Source organism: Syngnathus typhle, linkage group LG16 (genome assembly GCF_033458585.1).
Source record: "Syngnathus typhle isolate RoL2023-S1 ecotype Sweden linkage group LG16, RoL_Styp_1.0, whole genome shotgun sequence".
Taxonomy (NCBI): Eukaryota; Metazoa; Chordata; class Actinopteri; order Syngnathiformes; family Syngnathidae; genus Syngnathus; species Syngnathus typhle.
In genome coordinates, this window is record NC_083753.1 from 1,547,059 (window position 1) to 1,561,303 (window position 14,245).

Genomic DNA, 14,245 nt, shown 5'->3' on the forward strand with positions numbered 1-14,245 from the left:
GTGTGATGCTACCAAGAGTCATTCGGTAAATTAACCCATATTACCCCTATTGCAGATGAAATGCTAGTTAAACAACTCAAATCATTCAATGATTTATTGTACAAAAAAGACAATTATTGGAATGCACCTCGCGAGGAAAACAACAGTAACATGTTAAGAACTGTGATGAAAGACATATAGTGGAAGTATTACAGGAGGCAGACAACTTAGACCATACAGTGGGAATGTGACTGTGCGCAATCAAGGCTACTCCTCGTACTGACGCTCTGTGGCAATAAAGAAGTCCTCCAAAACACTCTTCAGGTACTCAAAAGTTGGTCTAGTTTCTGGGTTCTCCCTCCAACAGAGACACATAATATTATAAAGTCCTTCTGAACACTTTTCTGGCTTCGGCATCCTGTAGCCCTGCTCCAGGTTCTGCATTACCTCAGGGTTGGACATACCTAAACATTAATAGAACAGTCAACCACCAGTGTGCTTATTGTAAAGGAAGTTGTGGGAATATTGCAAAGAAAAAGCTAACAAATGGTTACCAGGGTATGGCACGCGTCCGTATGTGACTACTTCTGTTAGGAGGATCCCAAAGGACCACACATCAGACTTGATGGTAAATTTTCCATAATTTATTGCTTCTGGGGCGGTCCACTTGATGGGAAACTTTGCTCCTGTTATTATAAAGGGAAGTAAACAATAGTAGAATAATAAAGAAATGATCACATTATATCTGGTGATTGTCTGCATTGGTAGAGGCTAAAAGGGAAGAAAGCAATTGGTCTTCTTACCCTCCCTCGCTGTGTATTCACTGTCCTCAATGAGTCTGGCAAGTCCAAAGTCTGCTACTTTACAGATGAGCTCATAGGACACCAGGATGTTAGCAGCTCGTAGATCCCTATGGATGTAATTCTTCTGCTCAATGTAAGCCATCCCGTCTGCTACCTGCAGGGAGCAGCACACCATCAGCCAGGCTATTCTGTGCTTATAATTTTTCTGGCCGTACTAAAATAAAGTGTAATTACACATCCACTCCAGTAGTTGGGAGTGGCACTCTCTTTGCCAGAGTATAAACATTGTTAATTCAGATATTTGCTGTTTCAATATTTGAAAAACACATCAAGTGCATGTCATTCCCAAACATGGCGCGCTCACTCGATAATATCACAAATTGTACAATCTGATTACAATTTGTAGTAAAAACTTACACATTTTGACAATCACTCAGTGATTGTATCAGCAATCTAATAGAATAAATATCCAATATAAAGTGCTTGTATTTGTGCTCAAGTGTTTGTCCTGTGTGTAATTTGGACACATTTATTTTTTTTGAGCTGCTTTTTCTGTTAAGGGTGGTGGGGAAGTAAAGGCTATCTCAGTTGACATTGTGTGAAAAGCAGACTACGCCCTGAACTGGTTGGCAGTCAGATGAAGATATATTTTCACAGGTCAGGAAGGTAACACTTTCTTCATCCATCTTTGACAGCATCTATCATCTTTTACTATGTCCTCCACCCAGATACACAAAAGGGCCTGCTTAATGCCATCTCTACTTTATCCTGCCCTAGTTCACGGTCCAAAATATCAATTTAGCCAGTGTTTCCAAACTAGGGTTATGTGAGCACATTGCAGGGTGTTCGTGGAAACATTTCCTAATTGATTATCAATATCAATAAACTGTGGCATAGCTTAAGTGTGTCATTAAAGCTCAGACGACGGATGAAAAGAAAGTACAACTGCTACAATGGAAAAAGAAAGTAAAAACTGCCACCATGGATCTGCATATTATTCTTAATGTTTATTCCTGATTTCTTTTCTTTATTTTTATTCCTATTGTTATTTATGAGTTATATTGTTTATTTTCAAGGCAATGTTTTTTTATGTTTAATATGAGTTTAAAAAAAATAAAACAAGACTTAAATCTTCAAATTAGGGAAATTAAATAAATTATTTGCATTTCGTGATCATTTGTGTTACACCATGAATCATTGACACATAATGCTATAGGCTAATTCGTGTGCCCATATTTGAGCCACAGTCCCAACAATGGTGGGATTGTAAGCATTTTTGTTTGCTTGCTCTGAATCGCACATTTCCGAGCTCCAAAGAATGTCTCCCATAGGTGTCACTGGCCTTGAGGTCTTGTCAGAAACATGATGTTTAAGAACGTCTGTTTATTCTTTTAGAGTTTCATCATTGGCATTACACCTCTATGCTCTCCTTTGCACTCATTGTATTATCATATGAATCAGTCATTTCATTTAATGTCCATTCTGACTTTTTGTCTGTGAGGTTCATGGTAAAGGATAAAGAAAGGATAAACCAAATAAGTAACATGAAATGAGACCACATCTCAGAGAGACAGACATGAACAAAATGGAAGACTGTCTTACCTGGGATGACATGTCTATCAGAGTTTTAATGGGCAGTTTACTCCCCTTGGTTGTTTTTAGGTATTCCAGCAAGCTACCTGTCAACAATATAGATTTCATAAAGTCACTCCGAGTGTCCTTAAACATCAGTTTCGTAATATGGCGACGCCCTGAGATTACGAGAGATTGATTAATTTTTATTATTTCATGAATTCAACATTAATCAGAATACCGTGTTTTATACAATGTATTGTAGCCCCCAAAATATTCTCCCTCAAGAGACTTGGACCAAAATAGCAGTCCAGATCAGGGAAAACAACAGTGGAAGGAAACACAAAGAGCATTAGTCAATTTGATGCTAAGTCGACAGTCAACTGCACTTCCCGAGATTCTTTTGGGGGGGGTGGATTAGAAAATAACAATACCTTTGCATGTCAGCCAGCCACGTCAACGAAAAAGGAAGCAGTTAATAAAAAAAGAAAAAGAATGTCTGTGGCAGGAAAGAAGAGGCTTTGGTGCCCTGTGTTCTGATTGCGTTTGATGTTAAACAACCACATGAGTCCGCTTTGTCAAGGTCAAACAGAAGCCTCAGGGAACACGCCTGTTATTTTCCATCTTTGTTGTTGTCCTTAGTAAAGAAAAGGAACTCGGAGCCATTCTTTCTCTTGACAACAGACGCAGCAATTGTTTCCTGTCGACACGTGGACTTCAGACAAAGAGAGAGTCTCATGTAGAGTCACTGCTAGTGGTTTTACAGACAAGTCATTGAAGACTTTCACAAAGGAACGCCATTCAAGCCTGTCGTGATGTTTAGGGAAAGACATCAACTCATTTTGGTATTATTTAATCGTGTGGCAAAAACTTGGAAGATTTGAAATTATGCAATTGCCTGCTTCTATTTATAACTTTCATTTGTTTATTGATCTTTCGCTTGTGGAAAGGCTATTTGTTTACAACCGTGATTGGGTTCTGCTAGTATGGGAGTGTACATGACTGTGTTTGCAGATGCATTGATTCTGGAGAGGGCCCAGATGTCGTTGAGGGTCTCTAAAGAGTTAAACACCCTCTTCAGCTTGAAGATCTTCCCACAAATCAGCCCTTGAGCAGTGAAAGTTTCCTATGAACGCTTAGGGAGATGAGCGCATGATAAACTGCAAATAGCCCATCAGAGTTCTTCAGCATAGCAGAAGACTATTGTCTGTTAGGGAGAATCTCACTAGCTCCTTTATTACCTCCATAAAGGATGAAAACACAGATAGTGTGTTTGGTAGCAGGTTTGGATGATGACTCATTTCATTTTGGTGAAGATCCAAAAAGATGTATAGTAAACATTCATTTTCCATTTTAATTGCAACAGTTGTTTTGAGGCCAAACAAAGTTATTTTCCCTTGCGAGAGGTTTGCCTTCTACTGAGTTCTATTCTTATTTAGATTGTTTCAGACTGCTGACTGTACTTCCTTTCGTAGAGGAATTGCCCCAGCCATCTCACTTTTTAGAAACAAGGTAAGCAGTTATGGTTTGATGATGAAGACGTCTTAGAAATTCCCAGCTTTACTGGAATATGTGAAAATATATGACTCAAGAGAGCGCAATTCTAGCTTTCGTTCCACTAGAGACCGAAACTGAATCGACATGTTTGATCATGAACGTGAATGACACAACACTTTCTTCATTTGTCCATGGGTAAGAACTTTTAGATAATGTTAGTCATTCACTGTGAAATACTCATGGGCTACATTCAGTTTTGTTTTTGATGCTTCATTCAAAAGTAACTCTCATACGTACCGTTGTCCATGTACTCTGTGATAATATAGATGGGCTCCTGGCTAACCACGGCAAAGAGGCGCACAAGGCGAGGATGCTGCAGGTTCTTCATTACATTGGCTTCTTCCAGGAAGGCTTCTGTCGACATTGTGCCAATTTTCAGACTCTTTATGGCAACCTTCTGGTCGTTGTTGTAGTAACCTGAAAAAAGATATCTCAGTTACCGTATTTTCCGGACGATAAGGCGCACCGGACTATAAGGCGCACCTTCAATGAATGGCCCATTTTAAAACTTTGTCCTTATGTAAGGCGCACCGGACTATAAGGTGCACCATTAATGCATCATGTCAGATTTTTAATACAAATCCATTTTATGATTTTTTATTTCACCTTCAGACGCAACAAATTACTTTATAATCACAAAATAATGATCCAAAGTCTTTTTGATTCATGATTCATAGTCTTCAGCGGGCCACTTATGATTGATTTCATGACACAATGCTTCGGGCCAGTTTAAATTTAGGAATTTGGTCCGTATATAAGGCGCACTAGGCTATAAGGCTTTTGAGAAAATTCTAGGTTTTTAGGTGCACCTTATAGTTCGGAAAATACAATATTTCCCAAGATGAAAAAAAAACGTCATTCAATTTAAAACAATCAGTGTGAGCGTCATCATAGTTCCGTAGAATAAAAAGTGGCAGAAATATGGCCAAGTTGAAGCAAAGGTCATGTTTTCTCACTCACTGTCGCGATAATTAATCAGAGCTGGTATGAAGGCATTTAAAAATGGAGGAAACAGCCCTCCAATTAATGAAACCATGGCTGTGACTCATATTGTCTAAATACTGTAATAGCAATTTAAGCAAAGCTATTTGGCCTCTGAATGAACTTGCACAGTGGACGGTCAAGCTCCTATTGTTGAAATAGAATTCCTTCGATGCAGCAGTTCCGTGGAAAGCTAGATTAATGGACTCCGAGTTATGCTTCATGACAAGGTTAATTCCTCGCATTATTCGGCAGGTCGAAGAGCACAAAGTAGCGCACATTAAAGACTGTACTGGGCAATACACACTGAGAAATTTTGAGTGCTGGCAACTATGTGGTCTTTCCTATCAAGTGATAAATCTCATCCGAACAAAAAACACAGGGTTTTCTTCTCTCACCCATCCAGACGTCTCCAAACTGGCCCGAACCGAGTTTATTCACCGGTTTCAGGGACTCCCGGGGGATCTCCCATTTATCTTGCCACCATGGTTTCTGAGGAGCTCTTGACTGGCATGGCTTCACCAACTTGGTACACAAACCATCCGAATCACCTGAACCACAGAAAGTGGGTCAGTTGAAGACATCACTGCAATGAGTTTGACTTTTTGGGGTGTACTGAATACACGTACGCATATAATGCTGGACAAGCTCCTTCAGTGAATTAAAAGATATCTTAGAGGTGATGTAGAAGCCACCGTTGTCCAAATTGCGGATCCTGTAGTTCTTCACTCCTTCACCCGTATTTTGATCGACGTCCCGGATTGACAAGGAGTATGACCCTGAAACAAATAAGATGTAAACATCTTCTGTTTGAACCACACGTGCAACATTCCTTTCAGAAGGCATTCTGGGAAATTGATATGCTATAAAGGCCATTCATTGCTGTGTACCCCCCCCCCCCCCCCCCGCAAATTTGTAAAGAGTTCAACCAAAATAATGTCTGCCACAACAAATAGCATCACCAGTTTTGAGAATGGAAATAATTTGGTCTGCGGTTGATCTGGAATCTCTGAAGCCCAACCCAAGTGCATCTCTGCAGCAAAATGTTTCCACTGATCAAGAACCTGATCTTGCAAGATGATAAAATCTACAAAACTCTCAAAAACAGACAACGTTCCTCTCACATCTTCCCCCATGCCCATTAAATCACGACCCACTTATTGAGTTATTTTTGTTTGGGACGAACACTGCATTAGGCTATCCGGATCCTCAATCCCCACAAGGTAAAGTCAAAGGAATTGTGTTCACGAGATGCTAAGGGTATTTAGTCCACACGATTTCAAAAATTCCTACAATTAATGCAATACTCTTGTAGTCTATCCACATTGCTGACAGTGTTGTTTTGAAACATGGCTAGCGGTGCTAAAAACAGGAGTAGTGGCAAAATAAAACCTGTATGGTGTATGGCCCAGCAACATTTCTTGATTTGAAAGTTTAGCCCAACTGAATTGATCATTTAATACCCCTGATATAGATTAGACTAGCCCATTATCATTCTGGGGGTTTGGATGATTTGATGCAACAGTGACTCGAACGACGAAAAAAAAAAAAGTAAGCCCTTGACCCAGATCTTCACTAAACCTGAATCAGTTTTTACCTTAGCCCAAGCACAACCTCTCACCAGCTTTTTGTGGACACTGGCTTTGTGTACATCCTTCTAATTACATCTGTTTCAAACAGACGTGGTGTGAAATGATTTATTTAAACAACAAGGTGAAGCTTATGTGAATCCGTCACCTGGGCTTGTCTCACTCTCACGTATTAAGAAGGAGCCCTTCGAGTTCCCGGGTGCAAGCAGGAGCCTCATGGAATCGTTTCTGGAAATGTTCTTGAAGAACCACCTGCAACATACAACAAGCTTCACACACAGCTTTGGGGTAAAACACCCGTGTGACGTACGGTTCGGTCTCCTCGTTGCTCATTGCAATGAAGTTGTGTGGGATGAAGCCCCTCTGTCCTGTGGTAAGAGACTCTGCCAAATACCACTCTGGATCATTCCTAATAGTCAAGAAATGACAATTTATTGAGTAAAAATATACAAACAATGAATACAAATGATATATTTGTTTGTTTGTTTTGTATGAATACCATCATTTATCATTACTTTCCAATACGGTACCAACGTGTGTGTATTTATTTATATTCATTTACTTTTGGAGTTATTTTAGTCAAAGAAGTCATAATAGGGCAACCGTTAAAACTACTTACAACACAGTTGTGGTAATAAAATATTGGAAAAAAAACAAGCTGTTACATGTTCAGAACTCACTTGTTAAGTATCTTGAGTTTCTCTCCCTTTTCAAAGCCCAAGTCACCATCATGGGTGGGTTCATGGCTGTAGCAAGCCACTGCAATGTTCTCTGCAAAACATTTCCCGTAATTGTGACATCAGCTTTTACAAATGGAAGCTCCTGAATGTCTGAAGAGAAGCTTTGAGTTTACATAGCCAACAATGACAATTCAAAAGTGTGCATATAGGAAATACATTTTAATCTTAACATTAAAAAAAAAACAATTAATGTAATGCTTTCATCTTGAAGAAGAAAAAGAAAAGAAAAAATGCTATCTAGTGTTTATTGTTACCAGGTAGAGGAGACAAAGGTGGCGAACCCGGTGATAGATAGGGAGTTAGTTCTTCTGTATACTGGTAACAGAGGACAAGAAATACATGATATGCAATAATCATGAACATTAATGGAATACTAAACGGCCGTTAGCAACGCATTATTGACAGCACTGAGCACAATTCAGGCAAATCAGGTTCGTAATGTAAGTGCAATTGTCTCGATCCATTTTTTTCCATTCAACTATTAAATCACTGATACATATTTTTTGTATGCACGCACATCCTGCTGGACTGAGAAATAAATCACAGAAGTGAACTTACTGGTATGCATGATTGTGGCTGGACTGGACAGTTACAGTGTTCACAAATTTCATCCAAGTTCTCAGTCCAGTCAGCATCTGAGTAGTCGGAGCTGCAGTTACATCCCATCTTTTCTGCAAATTAATTAGATTATTTAAATTAATAGATCATTTTTGGGGGGCTGGTGAAATAACAAGTGTACTTAAATGAATACATCAATCGGATTTGTTCAAGTGCAACAATTATGTTAAGAAGTCCAGAACTGCCTTACAGCATGTTTTATGTTTGAAAACTGAAGCTTTGTAAGGACTTTGTTTGTTAAATAATCCTACTGTTCTAATTACAAGCTCTAGAAACTTCTACTGAGACTTCCTTTGACAAAAACCAGCATGTATATAGTGCATGTGGTGCCACATTGTGTTGTTTCAAGATCACTTGGTCCCCATTGGACCAGAATCGGGTCAGTGAGCTGACTGCAACATTTGTCCCTATCCAAAGTCTCAGCCATGGGAAATATTCATGGACTAGGACCCCAAGGAATAAATCACAAGACCCCCCCCCCCCTCTACTATCTCTCAGTGGAGAGCATTTTTCTATTCTCGGTGGCAAATTCAACATTTTCTATTTAGGGCTCCTCGTCTTATGATCTCTTGCTGAAGGTCTTCCCAAATAAACCCAGTTTATTCTCATTATTATAATAATATAATGTGTGATGTGCAGTTGTATGTTAAATTTGACTGACCAAAGAAGAATTGGTTTCTTTTCATAAAACTGAAAGAAATACTTCTATGAATACTACAACTAAATTCTGAGAACTGTCTGTCTGCCGTGAAAGCAAAATTGGAATTAAGCAAAAGGTATTAATATTCTCGGATTCAAACTTTAGTATGATTCATAAAATGTATAATGAAACCAGAAGAACATGTAGACAAAACTAAAACTATAATCCTGTCGAAGATTTTCAATGAGAGTATAACTTTTGCTTGTTGATCCGCCTTTACCACTCTTAGTTGTCTACATGTATATCTACAAGTATGATACTCACCTTTGTATAGGAAATGTGTCTTCACGCACATCAAAGTTCAGGTTCCGCCATCGGTAATTGAAAATATTTAGCAATCACTTTTCACCACTAGTGTGTGGCTGTGACAATTTTATCATCTGTCTGTCTGGTTTGATATATCTGACAGTGCTTCTGTGTGTCTGTACAAACACATACATACAAATATACACACACACACACACGCTGTGAAGAATCGGAGCAGAGTGGCAAGAGGGCTTCCTGTCGTTGAGCGGATATTGGTTGCTCTGCAGTCGTTCAACAGATGTTGGGTGTGCTCCATGTTAGCACTTTTCCCAAGGAACTGGAAAGTACTACCAATGCGTCAGTTTTTTTTTTTTTCATCCAGATCCTAAATTTGCAACAACCCCTATAACTGTATCCTGTTTTTTTTTTGTTCTTTTTACTTTCAATTTCATTTGTTTTTCAATTCTATGAATTTCATAGTCAACAAGCATATTTGGTGATATCCATACAAACAGAATATATTAAAATAATTCATGTCCTTGGTCACTTTGCTTCAGTAAAGGTCATCATGAATCATAAAAAAAACATACAGTGTGGTAACAAATAAGGAGAGATGTATCCATGTTTGTTTATTTCTTTATTTTTATTGTATAACGTCCCTTGATAAAATATTAATTACTAACTGAAAAGAAAGAAAAGTTTTTCTCATGTTGTACTGTTCCACCGAGTCTGCTGCTGTGCCCCACACCTCCATTTTGTGGTGAGAAGCTGCAGCAGAACAGCATACTGGCAGGAAGTGTTCACGTGCACGTGCATGCGCGGATGCTTTAAGGACTACTTGAACTTTGCACGCTAGTGGCTTTTTCTTTCTTTTTTTTAGCATTTTGACACAGCTACAACTTAATTTCACAATTTATCTATATATAGAAAACAAACACGCACACACACACACACATTTAATATTTATTTAAAAAAATATTTTTAATGTCGTTTGAACTGGATGGGATGACTGTGCAAGTGTACCTAATGAAGTGTCCATTGAGTATATGAGACGAAACAGAAACCTCCGGAATCTGGCACACAATGTGAAAGAACAACAGCTATCTCTCACTTTTTGTTATGATGTGAACTTTCTCATATTCAAAAAGCGACAGTCATGATGTTTTCCGACTTTTTCCACCCACTTTTTCCACCCACGTTTACGAAGCAGGTGCCGTGTGATACTTTCTCTGAAATCCTTTCAAGCAGCCTTACCACATTGCAGGTTTAAATGTGCCTCCTGATTAAATGAAGTATACTGATAGGTTTATCTGTGACATGTGCTTTATTTCCATTCAAGTGTCAACCTCTGCTCTGAGAATAACAATGGAGAGATCTGGGGAAAAGGTCAAGGGAAACTATCTGCAGGGCATATCAGAGTGGCAAGAGAAATATAAGTCGGCAGCACTTTAGTGTAAAAGCACTCACTGACAAATAAGGTCTCAAGGTACAACATTGTTCAGCAATGCATTTTCCATATATTCATTCTCAAAGTGGAGGTGAGGTCATCTGTTCCTTGTGCTGGTCCTGTTGTGTTATTTTTCACCCTGAAGCTCTGACAAGGTATATTTAGTTACTTGTGTGATTGTGTGACTGCAGACTATTTGCCACCCACTCACATTCACACTTATGGACCATTAGCGGTCAACCTGCAAGGTATATGGCAGGTGAGAAAAAGAAACGTGCAAACTCTAAAGTGCTGAAATTTGAACCTCCCGATTTTGAGCTAACCACCATGTTAATGTCTTGTTCGACTAATTGTGTCCAACAATATGTATGGGGCTCCTCTTTCTCCTTGGGGAGCCTTCATATAAGGGTGACACATGAGATGGGACAAAAAGTGAAAAATTGGTAAAAATATAGAGCAGATCAGCTTTCAACAGCTTCCACATACAGCAATACACACATTCACACCAATGTAGAGGGCTCAATTAACCTGTTGTGCAAGTTTTGGGAATGGGGGAAAACAGAAAAACTCCACACAGAAAGGTCTGAGCACATTCTGACTGTGATGCAGACATGCTAACCACATGACTCACTTGATTTTTTTTTTTCTTGCTTGCTTTTATTATGATGTGACTCAATCATTTTGAACATCAAACTATCTCATTGGCCTTGATGTTGTGGAAACGAGCTTGTTCACTTGCTGGTTGAGAAGAAGCACCACTTGCGGCTTAGCTCAACCGTGGCAGGGATTTTACTTTCTGGACCTGGCCATATTCAAATGTTTCTCTTATCAATTCTGTGCCAATGTTTCGAATTATCTACTGTTTTTTTTTTTTAATATTCAGGTATTGTCATAGCCCACATTTTAAATATTCAAAAGAGGTAGGTGGCAGAGGTAGCAGAGGTTTCTTTTAATGTTAAGTTGCAATGACAATTATACATTTTATAGATACAGTAAATTACATTACAATGTTATCTATATTGTATTATATAGTCAGGCAAGTCATTTGAATGTAAGGTAATAGGGCAAGTTTGCTCATTTTTGCACATTATAATGTAAAACAGTATTTCTGTGAGGAAATCATCGAGATATTTAGGGTTATGAAGAAACAATCTCAAAGTGCCAGTGTTAGACCACACGACTAAAATGCCCATGTGTTCATAAAAGTATTAAAAGCGTGCCCCTCATTCATAAAATCATGTTAGTTTTGTACTTTAAAAAAATACACATTCATAAATGTGTTTTTTTTAAAACCACACATTTATTAAGTGAAACAAATTTATATTATTCTACAATTGAGAACGATTTTAGTTAAAAATTCATTTTGATTTTTTTTCCCCAGAAACCTATGATAAAATTTTAGAAAACCAAAAATAAGACCCTTTTCATTATGAAATCGAATTAGGTTTGAACAAGCCATTGCTAATCAAAATGATTGTACAGAAAAGTGCCAAACAAAACTAATCATTATCATTTTTGAAAAGGGATCATTTTATTTCTTTAGATTGTGTCGATGTACCTAATAAAATGTTGATAGTCTTGCTCATCCCAATGACACACTGCTAAGCACAAAGTAAATAGCTTCCTTTTATTGACACTTCGGAGCTCCCAAAAAGTAAATAGGACTTATTGTTAGGTGAAAGTCAATTCGAACCTAATACTCATCAGGAGGAAGGGATGAAGCTTTAACACAGTGAGAAACGTCTGGAGTTGATGTTCATCTTGGTGAGACCCAGATGTTTCAGTGGGGTGGACAAAGCAAAAGTGGCCTTCATGGGGATGTCACACAACAGATCGGACTCCTCACCGCACTCCTCCAGCTCGTATGTCGCATTGTCCAGCATTTCTTTGTGGCGCTCGCACACCTGCTCCACTTTCAGCTTGTTGATCTCCCCACGAAGACGGATCAGCTGACGGGCCAGATGGTTGTCCTGGTCTTGCATCTCCCTCTTAAGGATGGCGAGGTGATGTGAGAAAGAATAATCGATTTAGGCAGACAGACAACGGTCTTTTGTGAATAACATGAATTAAGTCCGGCATTAAGCCTTTAAATAAATGTAAAAAAAGATGGGGTTAAGGTAATGGATGGTTTTCTCATTGTTTTGTTGTAGTGATTATTGAGTGTTTGAATAGAGACTCTTTTCGATCTGAACCCTCAACGTGGCAGACATATACAGATCATGTGATCTGCAGTAACAAGGACAGGAAATGGGTTTGATGACATCCTTGTTTACTTTTGCACAATTTATTTTACATACTCACTAACCAGGTACAAATGCAAATTACTGAGTCAAAGATAACAGACAATAATGCTTACATTGACTAACAATGTTTGAGACTTATAGCATTTTTCAAGTAATTCTTCTTATATTGTGATAGTAATTTGCATTTGTGTAGGTAAACATTTTGAGAGCTGCTTCAAATTATGAATCTCTTTTAGGACAAATTATGGCTCAGGGATTACAATAAAAATAAATGAATAATAATAATGATAATAATGATGATAATGATAAAATAATAAAGAATATTATATATTATATAATAGTAATATGTATATTGAGTAATATTTATGAATTAAGGGTTAGGTGAATTACAATATATGGTAAAATTCATACTGCACAAGCGTTTATTGATCGACTTTAAAGACAAAATATGAAAATATCTAAAAAAAAACGGATGGCTATGTGATGATGATTAAAGAAATAAAAACAATCTAAAAGGACAGCTGTATTTTCTTTATTAAAAGAAGAAACTATTTTATTTTTACTCTTTCCATTTTCTTTATTAAAAGAACTATTTTATTTTTATGCTTTCCAACAACCTAGCTGACCCACCTGTCCATTTTGAAAAGCCAATGCGGCCAATGCGGCCCATGTACTCTTGTAACGAATCTAAAAATGGGCAGGTGTACCTAATGTTGTGGTCAATGGATGCAGGTTATACAAAAGTTAAAAAAAAAAATCTTCTGTGTCACTTACCAACTCTTTTCTGAGAAAGTCCAAAGCGTCATCAATAGTGTCAAAGCCACAGATGTTTTGTACGACCACGTCTGAAGTGCTGTGCGTTGAATTGGCTTGGTCGGGGTCCTGATTCTTGTCTCTCCACGGTCCGCTCTGCAGCCTCTCCTGCCACTCCAGATAGGACGGTCTGCGAGTCTCTAACTTGAGCTTTTCGGTAAGCGCCTTCAAGCGATCCAGACTTTCCGTGTCTGCCTCGTCCGCAGAGTGTTTGGAATCCATGCGAACAGCTTTAGGGGGATATTACTGGAATCGTTTCTGGACACTTGGCTCTAGACGCGCAACAGGTCTGCACTTCCTTTTAAGAGCAAGAGCGAAGAGGCAGTGACCGCCCATGGTAACTCAAACTCTTCGCAACCAGTTTCCATAATGAGCACGAAAATATTAAAATAAAAATAGATAAAATAAAAATAAAATATTATGTATTACATACGTAGACAAATTTGCTAGAAAGAAAGAAAGAAAGAAAGAAAGAAAGAAAGAAAGAAAGAAAGAAAGAAAGAAAGAAAGAAAGAAAGAAAGAAAGAAAGAAAGAAAGAAAGAAAGAAAGAAAGAAAGAAAGAAAGAAAGAAAGAAAGAAAGAAAGAAAGAAAGAAAGAAAGAAAGAAAGAAAGAAAGAAAGAAAGAAAGAAAGAAAGAAAGAAAGAAAGAAAGAAAGAAAAATCTAAATGGCCAGGTTGAGTCTTTAGCATGTCTCAACAGGTATTTTGGCATCTCGTTGATTCACTCACAAGAAAAGTACACAACTTCACAACTTGAAGTTTCAGCTCCTATCACATATGTTATGTTGTGTTTATGTCGTGACTTCTCTGAATAGTTTGATATTTTTTTTTATCCATTCATATTTTTATATTTTTAGTAGCACGGATTTGGCCTGTTGTTGTTTTCTGTACGTGTAATGAAAAAGCCACAATCGACAATATTGTCCCAGTAGAATTATGACTTCAGAATTTTCCA

The 14,245-nt window shown here is 38.0% G+C and overlaps 2 protein-coding genes and 1 long non-coding RNA gene across 3 annotated transcripts; 1 reads left to right on the forward strand and 2 right to left on the reverse strand.

The window, feature by feature from the left end:
• Positions 1–80: 80 nt before the first annotated feature.
• On the reverse strand, positions 81–8,945 carry lck (LCK proto-oncogene, Src family tyrosine kinase). Its single transcript, XM_061301749.1, has 13 exons — positions 8,804–8,945; positions 7,780–7,892; positions 7,476–7,536; positions 7,162–7,252; positions 6,792–6,890; positions 6,630–6,733; positions 5,522–5,671; positions 5,291–5,443; positions 4,149–4,328; positions 2,385–2,461; positions 783–936; positions 534–665; positions 81–443 (listed from the first exon to the last, which is right to left on the reverse strand). Exons 1-13 carry the CDS (start codon positions 8,832–8,834, stop codon positions 247–249), a joined length of 1,542 nt encoding a protein of 513 aa, XP_061157733.1. The 5' UTR covers positions 8,835–8,945; the 3' UTR covers positions 81–246.
• On the forward strand, positions 3,488–8,984 carry LOC133169505 (uncharacterized). The gene is made up of 3 exons (XR_009718418.1): positions 3,488–3,866; positions 3,977–4,046; positions 4,178–8,984. It is a non-coding gene; the product is annotated as an uncharacterized LOC133169505 (long non-coding RNA).
• Positions 8,985–11,166: 2,182 nt separating this feature from the next.
• On the reverse strand, positions 11,167–13,664 carry fam167b (family with sequence similarity 167 member B). Its single transcript, XM_061301229.1, has 2 exons — positions 13,250–13,664; positions 11,167–12,220 (listed from the first exon to the last, which is right to left on the reverse strand). Exons 1-2 carry the CDS (start codon positions 13,508–13,510, stop codon positions 11,957–11,959), a joined length of 525 nt encoding a protein of 174 aa, XP_061157213.1. The 5' UTR covers positions 13,511–13,664; the 3' UTR covers positions 11,167–11,956.
• Positions 13,665–14,245: the final 581 nt, after the last annotated feature.